Genomic DNA, 26,110 nt, shown 5'->3' with positions numbered 1-26,110 from the left:
CATAGGCTCAAGAAAGCAGCAATGACATCTTGATTCCCACAAGGAAATTCATTTTGCAACATCGCATTACACCAGAGACCGCCCCTGAACAAGATTCCAGAATCGTACATTCAAAAGAAGTCCTCCAAGACCCCTCATTTCCCATAATAATTTTCTTATGCTACTCACCCAAAGAATACACCTGACGGAGTGATTGATTTGACATAGCCTCTCACTAGCTGGCCTTTTTTAACATCCTTAATACATGTTATTTCAACATCCTCCACTTTGCTGTTGCTCTTTGGGTTTAGCCTGAAAGAAAAAAGAGGTTAGAAGTTAAAGCACTCATCTGAATAATCCACATTCTGCTCTGGATATCAAAAAAAGAAATCAGTATTAACAACAGCTAGTACTTTCTGGAAAACCTACCGGATCAGACACACCCTTCAGTTTATTCAAATGTACTAATGGACTATCTGCATCTCTGCCAAGCTATACATAGCATTAGGGAATAGACATGCTGCTGTAAACAAAGCCAAACAAAACAGATCAGCCTGGCTTCCTCTGACACTAAGAAAACGAGGAGAGTAAAATGCTGTCTGAAATTCTGCACAGCATTGGCTTAGACTTATTACACTTATTTCTAAGATACTTCATTCCACATGGTTTATGCATTTTTGTTCCATAGAGAAGACTGAGCAAGAGGCTCAGTTTTAAGAGACATTTAGGACTAAGTCTGCTATTTAATCAAAACAGTTAAAATGCAGCTGAACATTGAAAAGTAACGTGTTTGTATCCCAAAGTCAATGGTGGAACTTTCCCTTTCTTTCCAAATAAACAAACAAAAAAGTTAAGTCAGGTCCAGAAACTATGATAAACAGAAATTAAATCTGAACCCACTTGATCAGCTCTACATTAAGTGTCAGACACCTCCACGTTTGCTGATACACAGGAAAATCTTTCTGAAGTAGGAACAAGTCTCATCCCTTAAAAAAAATGTAGTTCTTGTCCTTTTAACACTTCACACTGTTCAGCCCAAACCAACAGTTACTGTATTTCACAATCCTTTTCTTCACTAGTAGGAGATCAACAGACTGGAGGGATGACACATACCGGGATTGCCGGAGAGATAACTGGATTTTGCCATTCTCATTGGAGAGGATGTAACACCTGCATGGCAGAGTAAGGGGAGAAAACAGAAGGCTTTTTTACATGTTAAAAAAAGCCACAGGTAGAAAATAGATATTTTCACTAGCAGAATGAAGCTCTAGAGGAAACAAACCACTCTGTCCCTTGGACCACTTGCTGTCTAACACAAACCAGCATGACACAACAGTTCATGAAACCAGCTAAAGGGCTTTTTGAAACATACCTACTTGCTTTACCCAGTTTCTATTGCTAGCACAAAAGACTTTATAAAGATTGTTACAGCTGAATCACTTGGCCTGTTGCACTCTCCAGCATTCCCAACAAGTCTGTGAAGTAGGGAAATGCAATTACTCGTGCATTACAAATGTAAAGACAACTGACTTGCCAAACAGCCCACAGAACCACAGCAGAGCTGGGATAACTGGCTTCCCTCAATCCCATCAGCACCTTAGCTAAGAGAGTAGCTACTCTCAAAACACAGCCCAAGAAGGCAGCTGAAAAGGGGCTTCTTCATACATGGAAAATACAAGACTTTCACCCAAACGCATACAAGGTCATAAGCGAGCATTACTTCTTAGCTACAGACTGAACCTTACAGGTCTGGCATCATCTTATGGCAGCAAAAAGCCTGTCACTGAAGGGGAATATTTCTAAGCCTTGCAGCTTGAGGGAACAAAAAAGAGAATTACTGACCTGACAATCTTGCCAACTTTGAAGTCACCCAGAGGATTCTCCGTGTAAGTATCATTCAGGTGAAAGATGCTGACTTTGCCAGTCTTCCCACCTGGCAGTGCAATGGTCAAACCAATGTGTGGAGTCACCTTTGTTACCATGCCTACAGTGATGGTGCCCTGCTCCAGTGACTGAATTCCTGGAAAAAGTGAGAGGGAGAGGGCTTCATAATACTCCAAAAGTATGCAACCAAAGCAACAGGGGTAATGAGTCAGTGAGGCTGATTTTAGTTGCCTAGTCACATATCAAACCCACCAAGTTTTCATAAGGTGCAGTCTATGCACTCTCTCAGTTTGCAGCAACGTTTGCCTTGGTAGCCAAGACAAGGTCCTCTAGTTGCACAGTTCCACGATCCAGAATAACTGACAAATGTTGACAAATGTACCATCTCGTGCCCGAGATCAGAAGGGAATACGTTCATAAGGGCTCAGAGAAGGGCTTCAGTCCAAGACAGCAGGAAAGTGGTTCTTTAGTCTAAAGGTCTGACCTGTCTTGCCTTGCATGCCGCTACATCTGGGTCAGGGTCCCAGGGGTTAGTTCTGTCCTACAGGGAAGTACAGCTTGGCTCTGGAATGTAACATCTTCACCTGAGGGGTCAGTGCAGGCCCACCTGTGAGTAAAGCATCATGTGCGGTGGGGTCCTGCTGTTAAAGCTCCACTATACCTGTGAGTGACAAGCAGAGGTTTGTTTCGGTGACATCTGTTCCAGTAACTGTAGCTGATATTGCCTGGCCATTTTTGAAGCTCTTTTCTGGATGTTTTAAGACCTGAAAGAAAAGACAGATTTCCACATATTACCAGAAAAGGAGCTTTGCACAACTCTGACTTTGTGCAAGCTTTACACTTTCTATACACATCTTCGATGTGTACACTTGACGGACAGGTCAGCATTGCTTCAATGGCTCTGCTATCCTGAGCCAAACTAGCTACAGGCACAGTACTTGCTTGTCAGTGAGAGGCAGTGATGCCTAAAGGGCAGAGCACTGGATTATGAGTTCGCATGGACGTCCAAACTGTCTGCAGTCATTACTTGCAGCCACGTGCACAGGAAAAAATATTTGTGTAGCTTATCTGTAATGGCTTCTTACCTTGGTATTCAGAGACAGCAGCAGATGAGGAACTCTTCCTCGAATGTCAGGGGTGACTTCTACCTCCAGCCAATTTTTTAGGACATTATACTGAGAAGACACCAAATGACCAGAGAAGACAGCATGAGACCTCGGGGAAAAAAAAATCCTTCCCTGGTGGATTTGCTAATTTTTAAGGCTAAAAAGAACTACTCCAGCCTTGGCTCTTGCACCAAGCAAAAATGGTGATTTGGCTTCTACTCTTACAAGCATAATGCTGCTGTGGTTCACAGGCGAGTGCACACAGGGGATCAGCAGTGAGCGTACTTTGTGCTGTTGGCATACGTAATTTCTCAAAGGCCATTTTGCCACAGTGCAGGGTGGGAAGCATCTGCTGGCAACAAACAGGCATGTCGAAGAAGATGAGTCAGCTCAACTCTGTCAAGTATAGAAAATGTGACTTCATTCTCCTATTCTCCCCATAAGACGCTGCACTTGGCATGGGTCACTCTCACAATTAATGAAGACCATAGTAGTGTCAGTGTTTAGGTCTGAACCAAGGTCCCTGAGGTCACCCCCACTTGCTGCATCCGCCAGCACACTTCTTAGGAAGACTCTGACCTCACCTTTTTCACAAAACAGGTGACTGTCTGTCCAATATCGTAGAGTCCAAGTTTCTTGAGGGCACTGTCTTCTTTAAGGTTCAGCATTGCTGTGACTTTCCCTTCCATTTCGCTGTTTGCAAAGAAAGAAAGAGGACATCAGTAAGACAGCTTTGGTCCTAATGATGAAGATAGGAGTTAGAAACCCAGGAGATTATGGGGAGCCAGTACTACTATGACAATGCCTTTGTGACGTTCATCCCCATCCCCTCCCCAGCTGCATCCTTCTGCAGGGAATTAATTCTTCCCTAGGCTTAAGAGGGAATCCTTCTGACATGAACGGACATGCCAGAGTCCAGACTGGCAGAGCCTGAAGCCAAAAGGACATTCAAAGGAAATCATGTGCTAGGAGAGCACTGTGAGGTTTAACACAGCTCCCAAACCCAAGTTAGTGTGAAAGAGAGAGTAAGAGGCCTTGTCACACTGCATACATGTGGAGGTCCTTGCTCATGGCCAGCTCCTTCACAAATGGGAGGAACAAGGGGGGGAACCTATAAGGATAAAAGGGCTGCAAAGCATCTGCAGATAGCACAGAGGCCAACACTTACCTTGGTCGAATGCTGAGCTCTGGAATGGACTGTGTGAAGTGCGGATGGGTGATGGGCAGGTACCTAAAGAACAGGAAAAGGATCAATGTTTCTCATGATCTCCCCAGGCTCCAGTCACCCACCTGTAATCCCTCTGCATTGGCAAAAAAAACAGGTGTAAGCCCTCTAAAACCACCAAAGCCTTCCAGTTCCAGTTCTTCCTAGTGCTATTTCAGTGGCAATTTAGGTACCCAAGATACTCTAGCAAATTTAGCCCCTGGGGCCAAATCTTGCTCGCATTTAAGACTTCCACTGGACCTTAAGAGTTTAGACATCTTTTCTTCTTCCAATCTATACTCAAGATAAATACAGTGACACAGGTAGAGAGCTAATTCACTGAAACCTGGATCTCAGATAGAATATAATAGCAGATTTCCTCAGGTTTCAACTACTCCAGCAAGGATAGCTGTTAACAGCATGTGGTGACAGAGGGAGCATCCTAGATCATCCAAATTGAATAACTGTTTCACCCCTTGCATTCCCCAAGAAGTAATATTATGAGCATGTTTTCCCACCTGTGAGTATTCACATCTCTGCCTCCAATGACTCGGGCAGTCACCTTCTGTCCAGCTTTCAGAGTATATGTTGGAAAAGAGCCTATGGGCACTTCATCCAGAATCCGGGATGCGTGGATTGAACCTGTCAGCTTGTCATCAATAGCAACTGTGACATGGGTTGGTTTGACGGATTTAACAGTACCAGTAACAATATCCCCCAGGGAAAGTGAGTGTTTCACAGCAGCAAGCATCTCTTCTAATGCTGTCTCAGATTCGTTCCGGACCCTTACAAAAACATTCTTCTTTGCTGGGCCTTGTACTGCTAACAAGACTCCGAGGTCATTTACCTTCACTACTTTTAAGGTTGCAGAGATTGTTTGTCCCACCTTCAGTTTTTCTGAGTCAAAGCGGAAGGTGTCATTGAAGTGAGAGGCTATGGGGATAGCTGCCAGCTGGCCTGTTTCCAACAAAGACACAATGGCAAACTCTTCTGCTATGTGCTGCACGATGGCAGAGTGCTGGGAGTTCTCTGTGAGCCGCTAGACAGAAATGGAGATAGTTACTTCTCCTGCTGAGGTTTTGATTCCCTCCAGTTTACCTCCCACAGTTCTAAAAGAGGAAACAGCCCCCCCCCCCAATTCATTGATTGCCTAGAGTTTGCTAGACGAACAGAAACACACAAATCCAAAACCTGAACACATACCAGCTTGGCTCTTTGTTTTAACAGTTCTTCCCGAAGAGAAACATACACCTTGGATGTGAGGGCATCCACATGAAGAACCAATGCCTTGGTTTTCTCACCAGGAACAATATTTTTGTCTGCAAATAAGAATAAGATTATCTCCTGATGACAGTGAAAGATTTTGAGCAACTGAGCTAGTGGCACATGACAGACAGAAAGGGTTGCCTGTGGTTCAGTTTAATTCCTGAAGACCATAGTGATAAAAAGACTGCTTAATTACTAAGTGTAACTAAGTTACTGTAACAAAGTCAACTTAGTACCAAACATATAATAAGTCTCTTTAAGCAAAGAACAGATTCCTCCAACATTAATGGCAAGGAGGGAAAAAAAAGGGGGCTTTTTTATTTGGAAAAAGAGTCTGATGCTTTCATGGAAGAACTAAATTGATTTTATGAAGATAAAACTCTGAAACAATGCAGACAAGGCTGACTAAACACAAAGTCAAGGTAATACAGGTTTTGAAAAAGATTATGCTAACATTTGCACAAAACCATCATTGGTCTATCTGTTGCTGAGGAAACAAACTCTTCGGAACACAGAAGTGCTGGGATATTACTCCTGCTGAAGTCAGCAGGTTATATTGGTTTCATTGGTTTATTCATTATCTCAGCATGTACTTGTTTGGTTCTGCATAATACGGCTTTTCTGCTTTAATTTTTGAATTGCAAAGTACTGAAAATGCAGTCCTGTTTTAAAGTCATATTGATTTAAAAGAAAGATTAACAGCAATTTCAGATAGAGCATACTCCAAGAAAAATATTTCTAAAGTAAGAAGGAGAAAAAAACGAGAAAGCTGGAGCTTGTATTAATACTTTGTCTATATACAGTATGCTTCAACTAAGGATCTCAGAGCACAAACTAGACCTTACAAGATACCCAAGATACGAGGCAGGACTAGGTCTGGTTTACAGATGGGGTAACAGAGGCACAGGTAGGTTTAAATGATATGTTCCAAATCATGCAAATGGGTCAGCAACACATTAGGAAACTAAACTACTCTTCAAGCCCATCCCTACTCTGATCAGACTCCTCCCATGTTAGTTCCTCATCAGCAGAATTCATTTAAGGACAGAGGTTTCACAGTACAAGAGTGTCCTGGTTTTGGCTGGGATAGAGTTAATTTTCTTCCTAGTAGCTGGTACAGTGCTGTGTTTTGGATTTAGTATGAGAGTAATGTTGGTAACACACTGATGTTTTAGTTGTTGCTAAGTAGTGCATACAATAAATCAAGGACTTTTCAGCTTCCTATGCTCTGCCGACTGAGAAGGCTGGAGGTGCACAAGAAGCTGGGAGGGGGCACAGCCAGGGCAGCTGACCCAAACTGGCCACAGGGACATTCCATACCATGTGACGTCATGCTCAGTACATAAACTGGGGGAAAGCTGGCCGGGGGGGGCCGCTGCTCGGGGACTGGCTGGGCATCGGTCAGCGGGTGGTGAGCAATTGCACTGTGCATCACTTGCTATGTATATTATTATTATTATTATTATCATTTCATTTCAATTATTAAACTGTTCATATCTCAACCCATGAGTTTTCTCACTTTTACTCTTCCGATTCTCTCCCCCATCCCACTGGGCGGGGGGAGAGCGACCAAGCGGCTGTGTGGTGCTCAGTTGCCGGCTACTGGGGTTAAACCATGACAAAGAGTGAAAACCAAAGCAAGCAAAGACAAGACCCTCACCTCCCAAATGGTAGCGAGTGGCTGTTACAGTCAAGCCTGTGACACAGCTGCCACTGAACAGTGCTGAGCCATCCTCCTTCACATCCTGCATGACCAGCTGCAACTCCTTCCCAGGCACCAACTCACAAAGGCCTCGGGCCACGCTGGGCTCCCCTAAATAAAGGGAAGAAAAAGTGCTAAGTCAGTTTTACCTATGTTGTTTCTTTGCAAAACTAAGACAGCCTTCACATTTGCTTAAGAGTGCACAAACAAGCATTTATATCCACGTTCATAACGGAAAACAAAGCTTAGGCTCCTGAATCTGTAGAAATACAAAGTAAATTCTAAGAGTTAATCAAAGTAGAAAGACTTTTGCGACATTAAGGATCTGATAACTTTGGAGAGAACATTTTCCAATCTTATAGAAACACTGGCACACAGCATTGCATATAGAAAAAGGTGAAAGCAAAATAGATTCATACTAAAACACAAACCAGACCTGTCACTTCCCAATTATAGGAAACAAAACATTAAACACTACTGGATATAAAAAGAACCTAAAAAGGCAAAGTTAGAACTTGATAAAAATAAACTGCAATATATCCAGTATTCCTAACACTAGAAAAACAGCATGTGAGAAAACCTTTGCTGGAGGACTCGTTCAGCAAACCTGTAATACAAGTAGGCAAATCTATTTGTATAAACTCACCCTCATGTGATTACTAGGTTTGGGTTATCACAAGCACTTGAGTGCCAGCATAATTATCCTTGTACTTTCTAGTTAAGCAGATCCTGGCTAAGGCTCAGGGCAGTTGAAAAAATCCCTTTGTGATAATCAGGCATCCCATGCACAAATATCAACAATAAAAAACAACTTGATGATCACAGCATGCACAAATGCAGATTTCTGTACCGTAAGAATAGTAGGAGCAGTTCTTGACTGCCAGTAAAAAACAACGCTAGTGTCCTTCACTGTCATAGTTAAAAAAGCACTGTTAGATGAAGGTAAAAATGGTAATTTCTCATCAGTTACGAGTTACCAGCAAATACAGTATGCATATAAATAATATGTCATTACTCTTGTCAATGATTCCTCTTTATTTTGATGAGCAAAGCTAGTCCTATTTGCTTAAACACAGTAAGAGCGCCTGCTGCCTGCAGCGTATAATAGGCAAGTAAGGAAATCCTTAAATCAAAGCCTTCTCCTTTATTATTTTAACCCTCCAAAAGCATCATCCACTTTAAACAGATGTACTATTCTTCAGAAAGCACCGGAGGAAAAAAAGATCACAGCTTTACCATCGGACAGCTAACTTGCCCAGCCTTTCTAATGCCACAGCAAGTGACATTGATGCACTGACTAAGACAACTTCAGTTGTCTTCCGTCCTTCCATCACTTTTGAGTACAGAAAATTGACATGATGTGCATTCTGATTCTTATGTGCCTATCACCCTAGTATCCAGACATCAGTGCTGTTTTTCCTAAAGTAAGTAATTAGCAGGGGCAGGTCTTAAGTGCCTATTTCTAATACATGAGTTTGCACCCAATGACAGCCTCCCATATTGCTTATCACCATTCTCTTTTCAGGCATTTGGGGAAATTCAGGTTTGGGCATTGGGCAGCCTGTTTTGCTTCACTGGTGCTTTGTGGCAATTCACTGGAGCACACAGAAATAAACTCCTTCTGGACTTCCATGAGTCATTCTTCCACTTAAAAAAAAAAAAAAAACCAAAACACAACAGGAAAACCATATGCTTACACCTCTGTTGGCACATTAGATAGGTTTCACAGCTTGGCCCAATACCCCTTAGATCTGTCAGCTCTTTGGAGTTTAACATCTGTTTACTGACCAGAGAAATCAGATCTGCAGACTAAGGCTCTTAAAATACAAGAGCATAGAGTACTAAAAATTAACCATTGCCAGATTCAAAATAAACAGATAGAGACAATGTTTCACGTGACACATAATTAAATGGTGAAACTACTGCTACATGTCTCAGTCGATTAAGTTTTAGACTGGAGAAAGGCTTTGGTTCACAGAACATCCAATCTCATCCTGGCCTTTCTTATTTTCACCTTCACAGGCCTTTCAAGGAACCATCCTTTTGTACCGTTGTATGTCCCTTCCTCTTTTGGTATATGGACCTCACAGTTTGTCTATTTATACCCTTATTTTTAATTCTCTAAGCTTCAACCCGCAATCAATGTAAGAGGCCTAACAGACTTCAATGAAAAGAGCAGCTTCTTTGGCTTGTTCCAGCTGTAGTTCCAAAAAGCCTTCTCAGCAATGGCAGACACTGCACACACATCCTTTTTCTAATAAGCTCCTCTTTGAAGCCAAGTCTTTGCTTGAACTGACGTTTCTTTCACTTAAAAGAAAATGGTTTTCCCTTTTTGTTCCTCTGGAGCCCCTTTTTTGTGATACGATCCCCTTTAGCAGAACATGTGCAATCTTTTTACCTCTTCTTCTCAACAAGTTCCTGATTTCTTTCATCTCCTTGAAATACTGATTCAGCAGGGCAAAGCTCTCTGCAGCAGAATCGCCTGAGCTGCACTCTGACAACTTCAGATTAAGGAGCACACGCTGCTTCTCCTCATCAATGCTCATCACCTTCGCAATCACAGTCTGTCCCACCGCAAAGTGGTCCTTGGTGTCCGTCACAAACTTGTCACTCATGCTCTGTGCAAGGGAAACAAAGGGGCAAGGGTTACTGAGCACAGCTGCTATCAACCACCTGCAGTGCTGTCCAGAAGGGCTTGAGTTAAGACTTCATGAAAATGCATAAGACAAATCAACAAAGACTAACGAAAAGCCATCAATTAAAATGAATTACTGAAGTCACGTGAAATCCTTGTGGAAGCTTAAGCTCACTTGAATAAAAGTCCTTTGTTTCATTTTGGAAGTGAATTAAAACACAAACTTAAAAGCAGCTTTTACCCTACTGGGGGAAGCTGTGCAAATGCAACAGCCCTACTGTTCCCTCCTTGTTACTGTTCCTTTGCTAAAAGCCACGTTTCAAGCATGCCTGATTACACACATGCTGTTTACTGAAGTGAATGCACTGCTTACCACTTTGGGCGCCAGACCTGTCACACCATAAGGGAACTCCACAAACACTCCAAAGGGCATCACATTCCTCACGTAACCAGTCAACAGCATCCCAGGCTGGATTTCAGAGAAACTTCTCACAACTTGCTCCTCCTGTACAGCAGAAATCACTGCAGACTTTCTGCTCAAGATCTGAACAACCAGTTAGGAAAAATGGGAAAAGATTAATGAAAGGAGCCTGATGCCAAGCAAATCTCTTGGTGCTGCTAACCATTGGGCTAGAGCACTTTTTGCAGGTTAGACAGTACAGGAGCTCAAAATCCTGCAATTCCAATTCCTGTCTTGATCTCTCTACACTAAAATTTAGCAACCGATGTCTCTTAAGCTGCTCAGCCTTAAAGATGCATGCTTCACGCTAGCAGAAATGTCAACTCTGTAATATTTCAGGTCTGATTTTTGGTATAAAAACAGCAAAATTTTTGTTAAGGTTGTGATATGATTAACAGTCCAGAAGCTGGTTGGGAAGATCAGTCAATTCACAACCAAGTCCTGGTTCTGATGGGATTCTAGCAGTAGCTGAGCCTCATTTTTAACACAAGCAAGTTATAATGACTCTTTGAAGCATCGCTAGCTTGACAGGCACTTCAACACACTAACTAGCATATCTTCTTTTTGCTGCCGATACTCTGGATTCCTGACAGATATCTCCTTCCCCCCGCTTTGTTTGACTGGTTGAGGTGGCAAAGGATACGATATGCTCTCCCTTGTCATGTAGACACATAACTCTGGGCAGGACATCTCCCTCTTGGAGACAATGCCACAGGAGCTTGCAGTTAGCAACAAAGTCAGAGAGGTGCACTGTGGGAATCGAGGCTATCACATTGCCTTCATCTTCTAAGACAGAAACCTCTAGCCCGTTATCTTTCTTCTTCAAGACTTTCACATCAACCATCTGAAAAGAGAACAAATACAGTGATATAAAATCCCAAGTGTCTTTGAAGTCATCCCTTTTGATGCACAGGGTACCAAATGCTGTGCTGCAGGGGCTCTGACATGGCCTTCCAGCTATATATAAGAAATTCTCACATCAACAGGGCCAAGCCTAAAAAGCATGCCAACATTGATAGTAAAATAAAAGTAATTCTCATCTCACAGAGAAATCAAGAGCTAGAAACATTCTCCTGGTTCTGACTTTCTATTTGAAGGGCGAAGGAAGTAATTTAAACAAGATTAGAACTGTCCTGTTCCTGCATTAACAATATCTGCAGGGTGTTGGAAACTGTGTTCATTCACAGGGAAGCATTTCAAAACATTTCTCTGAAGTTGTCTTTTTCCAGGGAGCAAAAGCAGCAGCATCCAGAAGAAAGAGGACTCCACCTAAGAGCAGGAGCACTAATTGGTACCTCCAGAAGGACTGTCCTGGGACTCCTTATCCTGACCTCTGACAACAGAGATCCTGTTTTTGGTCCAGGAGGCCAGCCACACAATAAGAAATGCACATTTAATGCTAGTTCCTGACCACCAACAGCTTTTCTTGAAGCAAAGTTGTTCAAAGCGATACCAAATTGTTTGGAAAACAAGTAGAAAAAGGCAAAAAAGGGAGCAGTCATTGAATTCAATACCTCTCCTATTTGATATTTCACTTCCTGTTTCTTCTTTGGAGTACATTCCTTTTTGTCCTCTGGGGCAGGCTTGCTTGATAACCTGAAGGACAACAAAAGTCTTTCCTGCTGGGGCTCACATTTTAAGACCATTACTTTAACAACCTGCAGCAAAAAAGATAAAACAAAAGTTTAATTCAGTTGACCCTCCTCCTCAGTGTGCTACCACCTACAAAATGAGACAGGGAAAGGCACACACAGTACACTTTTCTCAGCCAGTGACTATAACTTAACAGGTTCAACCACAGACAAATGTCCTTCTGACCACACATATGGAAAATGGAAGTACATAATCATTAAGTGACCTGTGTGTGGCAAGTCTGTAGCAGAGTTGAGAATAAAATTCAGATCTCCAGATTTGCAGTCAGAAATCTTGACTAGAAAGTTACTCTTCTCCTTAGCCAGCCAACAACAGCAGGATTAAAGGCAAACAAAAGCATCAGAAAAAATATCAAAGAGGGCTGAGATCTCTATAAGCTTACCCACAACAAAGACCAGAACTTGTTGAACAGCATGGTTCCCAGAGTGCCTGGTTTAAGATGTGCAGGATTTGAAACAAACAGGAAAATCAGAATAATGCAGAGGCAGAAAGCCTCATCCTTCTGATTCTGTAGGTAAGAGTTTTAACTTCCTTAGAAGAAAATGCAGCCTAGAACCCCAAACTTCTACTAAGATCTCAGTAACTCAACCAAGCGTGGTCCCTATATCACATACCATGGTGTCTCCTGCACACCACAACAGAGAGAGTCTAGAAACAAAGACAGCTCTGTGAAATACTCAAAGAAGAGCTGCCCCTTTTCACAGCCTAATCTGTTCAAATGGAGCACGACTATTACTTAAAGTGAAAGGACGTGAATATCTCTTGGTGCAGCTGGTTCCTCCAGGGGAAAACCCATGTTGGAGCCAACTCAGCTGCAGATTTCTCTTTTGCATTCAAACACAAGGCACGGCATAGGTACGTTAATTACCTGGCCTTCATGGAAGACTTTATCTGGACAAGATATGGGTTCTGAGCTCAGCTCATTCTTGGGTACCAGACCTTTGACATCATTGTAGAACTTCACAATGCAGCCAAACTCCCTCGCACACACCACAAAGCCATGTGTGATCAGACCTGGTTTTGCATCTTCGTAACTGGAGAGGACCGGAAGCTTTGATTGGACAAGACTTTTCTTTAGAGTAAGGATCAGCTTCTTTCCTGCAGGACTGCACTCTAGCACCTACAAGAATGGAGTACAAGAAGGTTCAAAAAGAATGTCTGCCGTTGTCTGATCAATCCAGCTGCTAAATACTCAGAACAAAAGAGTGCAAAGCAGCTGAAGACCCTGTCTGTCAGCTCTCACCCGACACCTGACTTCATCTCCTATGTTGTACTTCTTCTCAGGCTGTTTCAGGATCACATCAGCGAGATGCATGGACGGCACGAGCCCTTTAATCCCATCAGTCACTTTCACCTGCATCCCAATGGGTTTCAATGCAAACACTTTGCCCTAGAACCCAAAATAGGGAAAAGTATCAGTAAATTCAGCATGAAAAGCAGACTGTGCACAGGTAGGAAACAGCCAAGACACTGCACCACCTATTATCACCAAATCTAATCACCCTCCAAAAAATAAAATCTTAGTCCAACCCACACTCCACCCAACCAATCTGACCCATTAACTTTTATACATTACATAAGGTTGTTTTACAGCCTCTTTTCCTTAAGCATAGGCTACTTCTGCAAAATCCTGATTGACTGTGGCAAACTAGAATTGTTTCCAGAGACATATCCAATACAGTCATGACTCCAACATAAGAATGATCGTAACTAACTTTCTGCCCATCAGCTGATTGTGATGGTCCATACATGAACTTTTACTTTGAGCGCAAGGCAAGTTTTAGTTTCTTTCACTTGTCTTTCTAAAAATTTATTCATGGCCATAAATAAATGACTGACTGCAGCTAAAATTTTATTGCCTCGGCAGCATCATGAATGAAAACCTGAACAAAATGGGGAAAGAAAAGTATCGCATTCCATTAATCAAGTCCTGCAAAGAGAGGTTTTTCTCTTCACTTTCATCTCACTAGTCTGGATCAGAAGTTGAATATACGTATTAGGCAGAGGAAATGCACATTAGCTAGATCATTGCTCTAAGTATAACGGCCACACAGTACTGTGTCAGTCCAGAGGCTCACCTGCACCACATCCCCTGTGTGGATATCTTGGTATTGCAGAAACCGCGCTTCAATAACCTGACTAGGAAAGAGACACAGCAAGAGATGACCAATCAGTCAACTTGAAGGAAATCCAGGATCTTTGCCTTGTCCCAAATATCCATTATCCCACACACTCCCCAGTGCTCTACTACTCCAGAGTTCTGTGTTTTACTCCAACTGACCCACCTCCCAAAACAGCTCTCTGAATGTAAAGCTCAGGGAGGTTCACCAGGCTCCATTCCAGGTGACAGCCTGACAGCCACACAGTTATGGCCACCAGCCATGGCTCCATGAAAGGAGAACCCATCATCTGCATTGCTTAAAGCCACACAGATGGAAATACTAAGAGGGAGAAACAAAATGGGCTGGGACTTGGAAGGTCAAGGTTCAATTTCGTCCTCAGCCAAAGTCTTCTGATGTGATCTCAGCAGAATTAATTTAGCCTCCCTGTGCTTCAGCCCACCAACTATATTGATGGCGTCCCAACTCCCTGTAGTATGGGGAGGATATGCGAGATGCCCAGACAACCTGACGTGAGACAACAGAGATAGAAGCGAAAAACCCCAAATGGCAAGTTCCAATCCAGCAAACCAGTGTGGTATTTTCAACTCTCGACCAAACCCTTCTAATCCTTCAACTAATTTTCTGGAAGACTCTATGAAACTTACTACTTCAGAGATACAATACACATCTCATCCATTAGGCTGTAGTCAATGATCCGACATTTATGTTTGCATCCTGTCTTAAATGCCCCAGGTTTAAAGGATTTTCTGGTTTTTGAAAGATGTTTCAACTAGAAAAAAACAAATTACAATTTAGTGTTTGGAAAATGGAAGCACTGATATAGACCTTAGGTTGAAGTGGCAGCATCTGACCAAATTGTTCCTCTAACATACTCACTCGACGCATCAGGTTTCACCAGTTCTTCCTCAACAACCCTCCCACATTCCAACCCAAACAAGGGCACGTACGATTTGGCAAACACCTTCCACATTGTCCTAATTTTGTTGTATTTGTCTCACAAAGAACAGAAAGGTAGAAAATAAAACCTTCTCCTAGCCTCCTTCCCCAGGAGGCAAAGATAGCTATGGAGGACTTCCCTCACCGCCCTGGTACTTACCCGTGCAAATGCAAGAGTGCCATCATCAAGCTCAAAGACGGCACCAAACTGCTTGTAGAAAGCTTTTACTGTCGACTCTTCCACCACTGCCCCCATGCGATCACTGGAGAGCTGGTTTGGGGATCCCCCAGGGTGGAGGAAGGCCTGCCGTAGAGTAAGCCGCACCACCTTGGAGGTGGGGTGGACAGAGAGGATGCAAGCTTTTATCTGGGAGAAGATAATATATTCATTAACACAAGTTTGTAAACCCAAGAGGAGAAAGGCACATTGCTCATGTTTTTAGACATTATGTTTGGTATCTGAACTCTTTGTCCACGTACAAGCTCTTCCCAATATCGCTACTAAGACATCACTTCGGTTCCAACAGCTTCACAGATGAGGGATTTTTGGTTTTGTCTGTTGTTTATGGGCCAGTCTGGTACACGACCGCACAAGAAATTTTCTATCACTTGCAAGTCTCTCGTGCTTCCCAAATAAGTCTTCCATTACCCTAGGAATGGCTTTGCTCTTTACAGCTCTAAAGCAGCCATGATAGTAATTCAAGTAAAAGATGAGAAAGACAGCTATCATCAGTAAGATTTCAGAGATTATTCCACTGAAATGTTGGAGAAGATAAGAGATGTTGCAAGCAACATACCAACTCCAGCCATCCTTCACCCTCCTTACCACTTGATCTGGAGAATAGTTTATGGATTTCTCTGGGTCCATGTGCATGAAATCCACAATGCCAGTGAAGGAAGACAGAAAGCTCACTTTGATCCCGAGTGGGGCCACCTAGAAAGGGGAAGGAAAAGTTGCCAAAAAAAATTTGCACGCAGGTTTCATGCAGCTCAGAAGGAGAGAGCAATTCACACATTTCACAAAAAGGCACTGTCAGTGCTAATCAACAAGCACACCACAAGAGACAGGAAAGCCGCTAACAATTCTGCTTTCTACATTGTTTTGCAAAAACAATCCTTCAGTTTTTCAACAATGCTGCGTTTACTCTGAAGACTACTGCTAACCTGTGGAATACTTTTCCTAGGCAAAGGCCAGAGAAGCAGAAAATAGATCCTGTTCTGCTTCAAGCTTCATCACCAACTCCAGGCTGAAGCCTTTATACTCATGGCATCACAACCAGGACAGACATCAGACCTTAGGTGAATGAAATGGAGGAACTGTCTAGCAGATAATAGCATTTGCTATTGTAAAGTAATTGAGCCCAAGCACAAAATTTTCCAGGGCATAAACTTCCATCTCTACTTCACCTGTCTCCCTACCTTCAACAAGGCTCAAAAAAAAAAAAACCCCAAACCCAAAAGCCCCAAACCCCAAACCCAAGCTTACCTTCTGCACTCGAGCTTTCACCACCAGCCCTGGTAACAAATTAGAGAGGGTCCAGTTCTGTCGCTCTGTTGCAAGGGATGCAGCAACATCTGATCGATCAACGGACAAACGGACCACTCTTCCCTCGTTCTTTACTTCCACAATGACACAGTTCAGATTCTGGCCTATTTTCATGTCAGGCCCTGCAAAGACAAGTCACGGCATAAAATCTCCACCAGGAACACTCAGGGATTCCCCTTCTGCTCTTTCCAAAGCTTTTTCAGAGTTCCCTCTATTTTAAAAAGTTACAACTCCTCTCAGTCTAAGTGAAGTCTACTGCCAGAAGGGATGGATGGGCTTGGAACAGTAACATAGCCTGTCAGAAAACAGGCTGAAATCCAAAAGCTTGTTGCAGACCAGCCACAAAACCGCTGTTTTCAGCAACTTGCAAAGACTCCACCTTGACCCAATCTCACTGAGGTTCACTAACACCACAGATATAACAAGCTTTAATCCCTGTCATTCTCCACCTCCATTTTAACCCCAGCAGCTCCTCCTGCACTACTTCTTACCTCTCTTGACTGCTTTGATGAAATTTTGGGCTTTCTGACGAGGCAGGAAAGCATGAGTCCCACTGACTCCAATATCAATGAGGTAGCCATGGTCCTCCACACTAGACACAAAGCCAGAGAGCAGCTGTTGGGAAGGAAGCACTGCAATTCAGTAACATGATGAAACAGCTGGGTCTTCAAACAATGCACATCTGGTAAGAGATTCCCCACCCAAATACTTAATTGTTTCATGAGGACAGAGCACCAAGTTTTCTAGAGCAGCAGAAAGAACACTACATTCTTTCTTATTACAGAGCTCATCTGGCAGTGGGGTCTCAACTCTACTCTTATCCAACTACGCATGTATGGAGTTCACAAACCACCAGGGAAAAAAATTGGGATGCTCAAAAATAGTAGGTGCTTTAATTGCAGACACTTGCCTGCAACCATACAGCTGGAAACACAAAACCTAAACAACTAAGCACCTCTGCAAAGCAGGTTAAATGTTATTCTCTGCATAAATAACAAAGAAACCTACTCAGAAATAAGTTGTTAAATAACTTGTCCATATTGAAACAGAATCAGGTGAATGCATTTCATGAGTGACAACCTGGAACCAAGACCCAATACTGCCCTCTCCTCCCAGGTCTCTTCCATGGTGGGAGCAGCTCCACGTTCCGCTCTGATCCCATGCAAGGACAAACTGAAATGTTCCCCCACACACTGTGCAAGAAGCACCTCCAAAGCCTAGAGAGGCTGTGACGGACCCAGAACACGTACCATGCCCGATACTAGTGCTGAAGCGGTCAGACCCTTATTGACCTTCTTGGGGTCGATCGATAATTTGATACTCCGACGTCCGTCAGCACTTTTCTCAACACTGGTTACAATGCACCTGACCAGTGTCCCTGGAGAATACATGTCCGAGAGCGAATTCAAGTCCTGCCCAGCAAGATGATCAAGGGAGAAACATAAAAATTGTACACTATTAAATAATAGAAGGAGGCCAGAATTTGTTACTGAAGTAGCTCTTGAAATCAAACTCCCATAGGAAAGTCCTGTTTCTCTGTCAACAATACAATAAAAGACAGGAAATGCCACAAACACCAGGATCTCAATATAGAGGCAGGGATGACATTACATGATGTTAGCAAGTCTAGTAGGCTTTGCTTAAAAAGGAACACTGTGTGGGCCGGAGTCAGGAGGTTGCAGCTCAGAAAACACGTCTACAGAGCCCACAGTGACCCTAACCTCACCTCCACTTTTAGCAGGGAAAACCACTACCACCAAAAGGCTAGCACACCTGGCAGATACCACATTCCACACCACCTTGGAAAAATTTATGGAGTACTGACACCAGAGAGACAGGGCAACAGATTACTCCATCCTCGTTCTGTCATCATTACCAGGAAATGGCAAAGTTTGCTTGGAAAAGCCAGTTCCAAACTAAGGCCAGTCTACGTTAGCACTATGCAGCAGCACGTTGCATGCAGTAACACACAATGAAATTGCAAGGACCATGCTAATTCCCATGCCCTCACATCATCTTCCAACCACTTCCCTAACTTCTTCCCACCACTGCCTACAGCCAGGGATCAGTATTTAGCTTCAGCAGCAGATAGGCAGCACAACTCTCTTCATGTTCAACAGGCTGTCTATGAAGTTCAAGGACTATTTAGCCAAGGCTAAGGCACTGCAGGTGATCCAATTCAAGTCAGCTGCGAGACACCAGAAACCAGGCTCCTAAACAAGACCTCAGGGTTGGTTCTTCAGGTATTATTAATACTCCCTAGGTCCCATGCACAAATCACAGCCCCAATCCAAGGTCTCACCTCCAGGAGTTCTCCTTGGGCCACCTGCTTGCTCAGCATTTTGCTGTAGGCATCGCTGATCTGCGTGACTGGCACAAATCCTGAAAGTCCATTGGGCAAGCTGATGACTAGCTCGTAGTCACTGACCTCTTTTATACAACCAAGGAGCAGCATCCCCTCACAGAGTGCCTGGGGAAAGCAGGAAGAATAGCATACAGTGGATATCTTGGCAAGTCAGTGATAACAGGGTGGTAAACACACTTGTGTCCCAAATCACTGATGTATTTTACAGGTTTAGTGAGGAAGAAGTGCCATTTTTATGCAGCCGAGAAGACAGATGCACACAAAATCAAACATTTATCCACAAACCTCAATTGTGAGTGGTTCAATATTCACAATGTTGTCTTTAGCAGCAGCTATTTTATCTGCCTTGAACTTTTTCTGCTTTCCTTGATCCCTTTGGCTCCTTTTTCTTTTCTGGGATCGTTCATCATGATGAATCTAAAGCAGGGAAGAAAAAACCAAAAGTGGATAAAAAGACAAACTTTGCACTAAGGCAGAACTCCGCTGCCAGGAATAATATTAGAAGAAAATACTAGGATTCGAGGAAAAAAAAAAAAAAGAGAATGACCTTGCTGACTGCTATATGTCTACATGCAAGTCTTCCAAAACACCACCTTTTGGGCTAAGGCCGATCATTTATAAAACTGTGAATCTTGGGAATGGAAAAGAGTGGCGCAAGTGATCTGCACCACACTCCACTAAACAGAAAAAGAAAGACCAAACTTAGCCTATATCCATTAACATCGGGACAAGATGCTTGTGGAAAGTTTAAAAGCTAAACCCTGACCCATAATTTTGATTGAGCTTTTTCTGTCATCACATTCAACATGCATCAGACATCAGGGATCTTTAACAGATCAGAAGAAAGGTGCATGTCAGCAATTATCTCTTTCTGGAAGTCCCTTCTATAGTTTACTATAGAAGTAAGGGATGGGAAGGATTGCGGGTCATATTCTGACAGTGGAAGAGCTCTGAGAAGAGTTAATCGAGAACACACAAGCAACATACATCAAACAAATTGTCCCGCTCTAACTTTGGGTTGGGGGCTTTTCCCTCTGTGGGTTTTTTCTGGATGCCCCCTCGAGGAAAGTTTTCTTCCATGGATGCCATGCTTGCACTTCTATAGGACAAACAACAAAACAGAGATTAAACTTGCAGTTGTTATGCTTGTTCCTCACAAACACTGAAGAGAGCTAAGAGTCAATTACCCCCAAACTAAGAAAGAATTCAGATGGCTACTTCACAGTTAGTCAGTGACAAAATAGAAACTCACGTTTCTGTTTGACTACACTGAAGTGTTGCAATGGTCCATCTAAATACATGCATCTGTAACGCCTTTTACTATTGCCCAATTGTACTAAAGTATTAATTTTTTAAGGCAGATAGATGCACCATATAGATATTCATAAAACTGCTTTAGCCATAAGTTTCCTGAACAGATCTTTATTACGTTCAGTGGGCAAGCTGAAATGACCAGCTTCAGTCATCAAGGAGAAAGTTGTGACTAAAACGCTAAGTAAGCTTGGCCTGCATTTTTACTTTTTGGATACCACCCTTAAAGATTAATATAATTTGATATACCTTTGTGTAAGCTGTATCTATCTATATATATTTAATAGATACGTTTAACCTTACTACGTTTCAGCCAGTAAACAACTCCTTATTTATTAGGTCACGATTCGATTCGCATTCTATTTATTACTTTGGTCAGCAGCACTTCTACAGAAATCATCACTGAAACACTATTTCGTCAAATTTAAAGTACTCTGTTAGAAATATAAAACTACTTCAAACGTGAAAGCACATAATGACATTAAAGTTCATCACGGCACGCTTCATCAAAGGGCTCTCTAAGCAACAGAGACACCTTCCACGGCCGGTAACCGAGCCGGCTGCGCCGGCCACGCATGCCACGCAGCTGGACCAGGCAGGGCTGGAGCTCTGCCCGCAGGGGCCTTACCTCCCCAGCCGCTGCCGCTCTGGCCCCCGCGGCCCCTCACTCGCTGCCGCCGGGCCGCGGCCAGGGGGGAGCCCGGGAAGGAGGAGCGGGACCGGGAGCCGCACGCGGGGAGCACGGGGCGCCAGCCGGAAGCAGCGCGCGGAGCAAGGGGGAAAGGGCAAGCGGAAGCAGCGGGACGGCCTCTCAGCCAACCAGGAGGAAGGGGGCGGAGAGAACCCGCTCGCTGGGGGGTGCAGCCAATCCGCGCGGCCCGCGGTGGCTGCGCGCGGCGCTCGGTGGCCGCCATTTTGTGGGAGGGCGCTGGCGAAGGGCAGAGCGCGGCGGCGGGACGGCGGCGGCGGCTGAGGTACTCCTGGGCGCCCTCGGGGGAGGGTGCCCGCCCCGGCCGCAGACCCTTGCCCGCGCCCCCTCCCGTAGGACTGCGCCGCGGGGCGGGAGAGCGGCTCTCTGCGGCGCCGAGCCGCGGCTGTCCCCCGGGGCGCCCGCGACCTTCAGCCGCGGCGTCGCTCCCCTCCGAGTACCAGGCGCCGCCGCGTCCCTGTCCCCGGTCCGACGCGAGATGAGGCGAAGGAGCGCCGGGGCCGCGGCTGGCTGCGCCAGCGAGATGGGCCCGGCTTCCGTGCGGGGCTCGGGCGAGCGCGGCAGCCAGTGGCGCCCGGTGTCAGGAGAGCCGGCGGGGCGGGCCGCGCCTGGCAAGGGCACCGGGCTCTTCCGAAGAAGAAAACTTGTGTTGTGATGTCTGGTCTCTGAGCCGTCCTCGGAAGGACGCAGTGACTCTTCTCCGGGCTTTTGCATCGGTCAGGCATAAGAAAAGATGACCTTGGCTTTCCAAGTCACGTACGGCAGATGTTTAGGGGGGTTATTTCCTTAGGTTTTTTAGCTATTGCAGTCAATCCAGTTACAGGCATGCTTACCTGATTATACACCAGAGATACATTACTGGATTGGGTTGATATAAGAGCTGTGTTAACAAACATAGCACCTGCTATAGCAGTTTCTCGTGTCCCTCTTCTGGGGCACTGGTGGCTACAGCATCTGCCTCATTTGGTAGGTAACTGTATGGCATGTGTGCTTCTTTTGAGGTGAGTTACAAGATAAATGTTTGTCCTAAGCATAAACCCCCCTTAAACATTAGAGAAAAATATATCTCTAAAGATTAAAAAGAAAATCCCTTTTATTATGAGGGTGATCAAACACTGGAACGGGTTGCCCAGAGCAGTTGTGGAGACTCCGTCTCTGAAGATACTAAAAACCTGACGGGGCATGTTCCCAAGTGACCTGCTGTAGCTCCCCCTGCTTTGAGCAGGTTGGGGTCGGACTACGCGATCTCCAGAGGTGCCAGCCTGAACCATTCAGTGAACCTGTAGGCAAGCCAGGCTTTTGTGTTAATGAACTTCTTACAGTAGTCCTGAAACTTTGGTCCAGACGCAGATAAAATATAAAAGTGTGCCCTCGTGTACTTAATGTTTTTGTTGTTCCTGTGAAAGTTTCTGAGGCTTTGTAGCTGGCTCAAGTAACTTACTGATCTAGCTGAAAACTAACTGGGAAAAAAAAGTATATTTTTTTATCTAGATCTGTGAATACTAGGGTGGGCAAGTAAGATGCAATAGAAATGTGCAACTGAGAGCAGGGCAGTTCTTATTAACAAAACTTGCACTCTAATATGGTGGAAAAATTGTAAAGTGGCATTTTGAATCACAAAACAGAGCAGTGGTCTAGTCTGAATCTTGTCAACAAGTTTTGGGGTATGTAATTGAAGCTGTTTCTTAGCTGAACTAGTGAAGACTTATCTTAATTAAGTATTGCAGATTCCTGAACAATTGGTAGAAATTTGCCTGTGTTGAATGGTTGCGTAGGCAGGACTGGCAGGTCTCTTCTTTATAAGTGCTTTCAGGAATTTTCCCTTCTGCCATTGTCATCATATTGACTTTTTTTCCCCCCCCGTGTTTAAATTCGGTTGAATGAATGCTGAAAATCATAAATGTTCTTCCCTTCAGAACCCATCATTTCCTTGTCTGCTCTTGTGTCACCTGTTTTGTACCTTAAGATACAGTGCTCTGAATGTGCCTGCTCCTTATGTGTGTCCACTGTCTGTTGAATGTCCTGAAAGCAGATTTAATAGCTGACAATGGAAGTATTAAGTTCAGTGTAGACATGAGTTTAATTTTTTTATTGATCCTGTCCAACTGACTGTAAAACTTGTTAATTGTCCTGTATTGCTTGTTAGAGGACAAGCAACCATGGCTGGCCATGACTCGGGATCTCAACACCAGTTCACTGGATTTCAGAAGTACTTCAATTCCTATACCATCACAGGCAGGAGGAATGTATGTATTATGTATATTAACTTTTATAGTCTAGTATAATGGTGTTTTCTGGGTTTTAGAATGAAACTAAACTTAACTTTTATGTTTTCCAGTATGTAATAGCAACATACACAGGCGTTGCAATGCTCATCTTGTATTTCAAGCTTAGACCTAAAAAGAAAACTCCTGCTGTGGCAGATAAGTAAATGGTAAGTGGCTGGGGTTCTTCCAGGACCAGAATGATTCAATGCCAGCCCAGGAAGAAAGAGTGACAAAGGACAAGTTGCTAATAATGCCATATAATTAGAGAGAGAGAGAAATACAAGCATGTGAATTTTGTATTTATCATTTTAAACCTCAACTAAACTATAGCATCAGCTTATTTGGGGGCATTCTCAATGAAGTAGGTTGTTAATGGGGGATGCAGAAAGTATGGGATACCAGTATTCTTTTTGTTCTTCTGACATGGTAAATGGGATTAGGGACATCATGGAGGGACAAAGAGTAAGAGAGGAAGGAGGAATGGACGGATGTTGCAGCTAGGTATATCAGGCTTTGCCTACAACTGTTAGGTGCCTCTGGTCTGCCCTTTTGCTGTAAAATAGGGTTAACTGTTGCTTTGTAGGTTACTGAAATAATAAAGTAGTACTTGAGGACTTATTTCTTAGTTGTATTAGAGAATTCCAAGCAGAAATTAATGCAGTCTGTTAAAACCTTCTTTGAACAGAGAAAAGGAGCACCGTACAATGGAACTGTATATATTGTACACCTGTGTCGTGGTTTAATCTCAGTCGGCAACTAAGCACTACGCAGCCGCTCGCTCACTCCCCCCAACCCGGTGGGATGGGGGAGAGAATTGGAAGAGCACAAGTGAGAAAACTCGTGGGTTGAGATAAAAACAGTTTAATAATTGAAATAAAATGATAATAATAATAATATAATAATAATACACAAAGCAAGTGATGCACAGTACAATTGCTCACCACCCGCCGACCGATGCCCAGCCAGTTCCCGAGCAGCGGCCCCCCCGGCCAGCTTTCCCCAGTTTATGTACTGAGCATGACGTCCCATGGTATGGAATGTCCCTTTGGCCAGTTTGGCTGTGCCCCCTCCCAGCTTCTTGTGCACCTCCAGCCTTCTCAGTTGGTAGAGCATGGAAAACTAAAAAGTCCTTGGCTAGTGTAAGCATTACCTAGCAACAGCTAAAACATCGGTGTGTTATCAACTTTGTTCTCATCCTAAATCCAAAACACTGTACCAGCTACTAGAAAGGAAATTAACTCTATCCCTGCCGAAACCAGGACAACCTGATTATGCAAGACCCATATAGAAGTGATTGGACTTGTTCTTGTATAGCAACAACCAAGTGTTACAAAATTCTAGAGTCACTTTCAAATACAAAATTCCCACTGAAATGGCATTTTGAAAAAAATCTATGGGCTGTCTTCATAGTCTGCAAAAATGGGTAGAAAACAATAAGCTTGAGCATCGTTGTTGTATGTTAAAGGGACATCAGCCATTTCTTCCTGGGTGTGCTGAAATTTGCCTGCTCGTAATTAAAATTGTTTGGGCTTGGGGAAGGGGGATGCTCAGGTACTAGTACCACTGTGCAAGACTTGCTATGTTTGATCTCTTCTCTTGGCAGGTTGCTGGCAAGTCTGAACCTCCAGTCTGTGTCAACGTAATGCAAGCTGATGATCTGTTGTGGCTAATAAAATACAAATAATTACTTGTTTTATTGGAAATATGAAATGATGCAAAAAAGCATAAATGTGGCACTTTGCTGGTTTTTTTTCCCCTCTGTCAAAAATAGTTATTTGTAGTGGAGATGGAGTAGCTGATTCCTGTCATTACTATCTTAACTAAACTCTTCTGCTGTTATAACACATCCTAAAGTGTTCTGAGCACCTGGTAATAACCTAGGAAACACCTCAGCAGCATGACCATAATATGGGCACAGAGCTTACAGCTGATCAAAGCTTCTCCACGCTTCCATGTCATAGTAGATGACAGTATGCTTACATGGTTTGCAGTTACCTAGTTGCTCCCATTTTTTGCATTCCAGGCTAGTAGCTTACATGGAAACAGTGACTTCTTCACTATTAATACAATGCAGATTACAACTTCTGCCTCAGTTGTCTGTATCTTGCATAGAACCTGTTTGGTTTTGATGGAAAACCTCCCAAAGTAGACTGATCAAATTATGGTATTTGAGCTTTTTCTGTTACTGGCCTCTCTTGCAGAGGTAACTGCCAGAAAGAAAATGGCTTGCTTTGCTGATGTTAAGCTCTTACAAGTCTGCATGTTTATGAACAGTGACTTAAGTAGTTCAGCGCTTATTTTTCTTGGATGTAGCCTCTTAATAAATAAGGTGTTCCTACCAGTTAGGTATATTCAGCCCCCTACCTGCCCAACACTAAAACTTGTCTATCATGTTCTCCACGGTGTCTTTCTATATCTCAGTTAACACTCAGTACCTTCCTTAGATGTCACATTAGTGCTGATGTGTGAATGTGATTATATGGCACCCTGCTTCTTGGAAGGGTGCCAGCAGCAGGCATTGAACCTGGGACTTCCGATGCTAAAGCATGTAAATACACTTCCCAAACAGAGGGCAGCAGGAGGTAGGCAGGGTTGCTGGGAAAAAAAAAAGAGGGATAAATTACAGGGTCTTTGTGCTTTCCCACTCTAGTTCATGTATCTTAAAGCCATTTGTACATGCTGGGCCTTGTGAATAAATCTAGTCATCTTCCTCTACTATGAGTTTGTTTGCATAAATGGCCTCTGCTGTATACAACTTTCCAGACGAGTAATGGTTGTTGTAACAGTGTAATAGATCTAATAAGCTGGAACCCATCACTCACTCACCTTTAGAACGAGCTTTACATGAGATGGCTAGTCATCAACTTACCATTTCTGAATTACTTTCTCTCTCTTAGCAGAGTGCTCACCCTTACAAGCACTGCTCTTGCTTCCATTGCAGCCATCACGGGAAGAAAATACTTT

The 26,110-nt window shown here is 43.6% G+C and overlaps 2 protein-coding genes across 2 annotated transcripts in view; one reads left to right on the top strand and one right to left on the bottom strand.

Annotated features, from left to right (window-relative positions):
• Window positions 1–20,891, bottom strand: part of PDCD11 (programmed cell death 11) — a 29,870-nt gene extending 8,979 nt beyond the window's left edge. Inside the window, exons 1-27 of the mRNA XM_076338941.1 lie at window positions 20,799–20,891; window positions 19,847–19,958; window positions 19,145–19,276; window positions 18,797–18,964; window positions 17,745–17,906; window positions 16,986–17,109; window positions 16,435–16,616; window positions 15,775–15,882; window positions 15,109–15,315; window positions 14,657–14,781; window positions 13,968–14,028; window positions 13,133–13,279; window positions 12,758–13,009; window positions 11,751–11,894; window positions 10,880–11,080; window positions 10,150–10,320; window positions 9,540–9,759; window positions 7,100–7,252; window positions 5,377–5,492; window positions 4,692–5,212; window positions 4,138–4,200; window positions 3,554–3,662; window positions 2,949–3,038; window positions 2,525–2,627; window positions 1,822–1,999; window positions 1,093–1,149; window positions 169–291 (exon numbers count right to left, since the gene is read on the bottom strand). Coding sequence (XP_076195056.1) covers window positions 169–291; window positions 1,093–1,149; window positions 1,822–1,999; window positions 2,525–2,627; window positions 2,949–3,038; window positions 3,554–3,662; window positions 4,138–4,200; window positions 4,692–5,212; window positions 5,377–5,492; window positions 7,100–7,252; window positions 9,540–9,759; window positions 10,150–10,320; window positions 10,880–11,080; window positions 11,751–11,894; window positions 12,758–13,009; window positions 13,133–13,279; window positions 13,968–14,028; window positions 14,657–14,781; window positions 15,109–15,315; window positions 15,775–15,882; window positions 16,435–16,616; window positions 16,986–17,109; window positions 17,745–17,906; window positions 18,797–18,964; window positions 19,145–19,276; window positions 19,847–19,948 — 4,019 coding nt within the window. The 5' untranslated portion in view covers window positions 19,949–19,958; window positions 20,799–20,891. The remainder of the gene's footprint in view (window positions 1–168; window positions 292–1,092; window positions 1,150–1,821; window positions 2,000–2,524; window positions 2,628–2,948; window positions 3,039–3,553; window positions 3,663–4,137; window positions 4,201–4,691; window positions 5,213–5,376; window positions 5,493–7,099; window positions 7,253–9,539; window positions 9,760–10,149; window positions 10,321–10,879; window positions 11,081–11,750; window positions 11,895–12,757; window positions 13,010–13,132; window positions 13,280–13,967; window positions 14,029–14,656; window positions 14,782–15,108; window positions 15,316–15,774; window positions 15,883–16,434; window positions 16,617–16,985; window positions 17,110–17,744; window positions 17,907–18,796; window positions 18,965–19,144; window positions 19,277–19,846; window positions 19,959–20,798) is intronic.
• A 168-nt stretch (window positions 20,892–21,059) lies between these two features.
• Window positions 21,060–25,861, top strand: ATP5MK (ATP synthase membrane subunit k). Its single transcript, XM_076338940.1, has 4 exons — window positions 21,060–21,144; window positions 23,026–23,125; window positions 23,218–23,313; window positions 24,750–25,861. The coding sequence occupies exons 2-3, from the start codon at window positions 23,039–23,041 to the stop codon at window positions 23,308–23,310; spliced, it is 180 nt and encodes a 59-aa protein (XP_076195055.1). The 5' UTR covers window positions 21,060–21,144; window positions 23,026–23,038; the 3' UTR covers window positions 23,311–23,313; window positions 24,750–25,861.
• The last annotated feature ends 249 nt before the right edge of the window (window positions 25,862–26,110 follow it).

The sequence above is a fragment of the Aptenodytes patagonicus genome, chromosome 5 (assembly GCF_965638725.1).
Source record: "Aptenodytes patagonicus chromosome 5, bAptPat1.pri.cur, whole genome shotgun sequence".
In the NCBI taxonomy this organism is placed as follows: domain Eukaryota; kingdom Metazoa; phylum Chordata; class Aves; order Sphenisciformes; family Spheniscidae; genus Aptenodytes; species Aptenodytes patagonicus.
This window is presented reverse-complemented; position numbering and strand designations above follow the sequence as displayed.

What these genes read in the sequence shown, in the direction of transcription:
- ATP5MK (XM_076338940.1), top strand. Translation starts at nt 23,039, where the DNA reads ATGGCTGGCCATGACTCGGGATCTCAACACCAGTTCACTGGATTTCAG. An exon ending in CCATCACAGGCAGGAGGAAT is followed by an intron (nt 23,126 to 23,217) that starts GTATGTATTATG and finishes TATGTTTTCCAG; the next exon opens with TATGTAATAGCAACATACAC.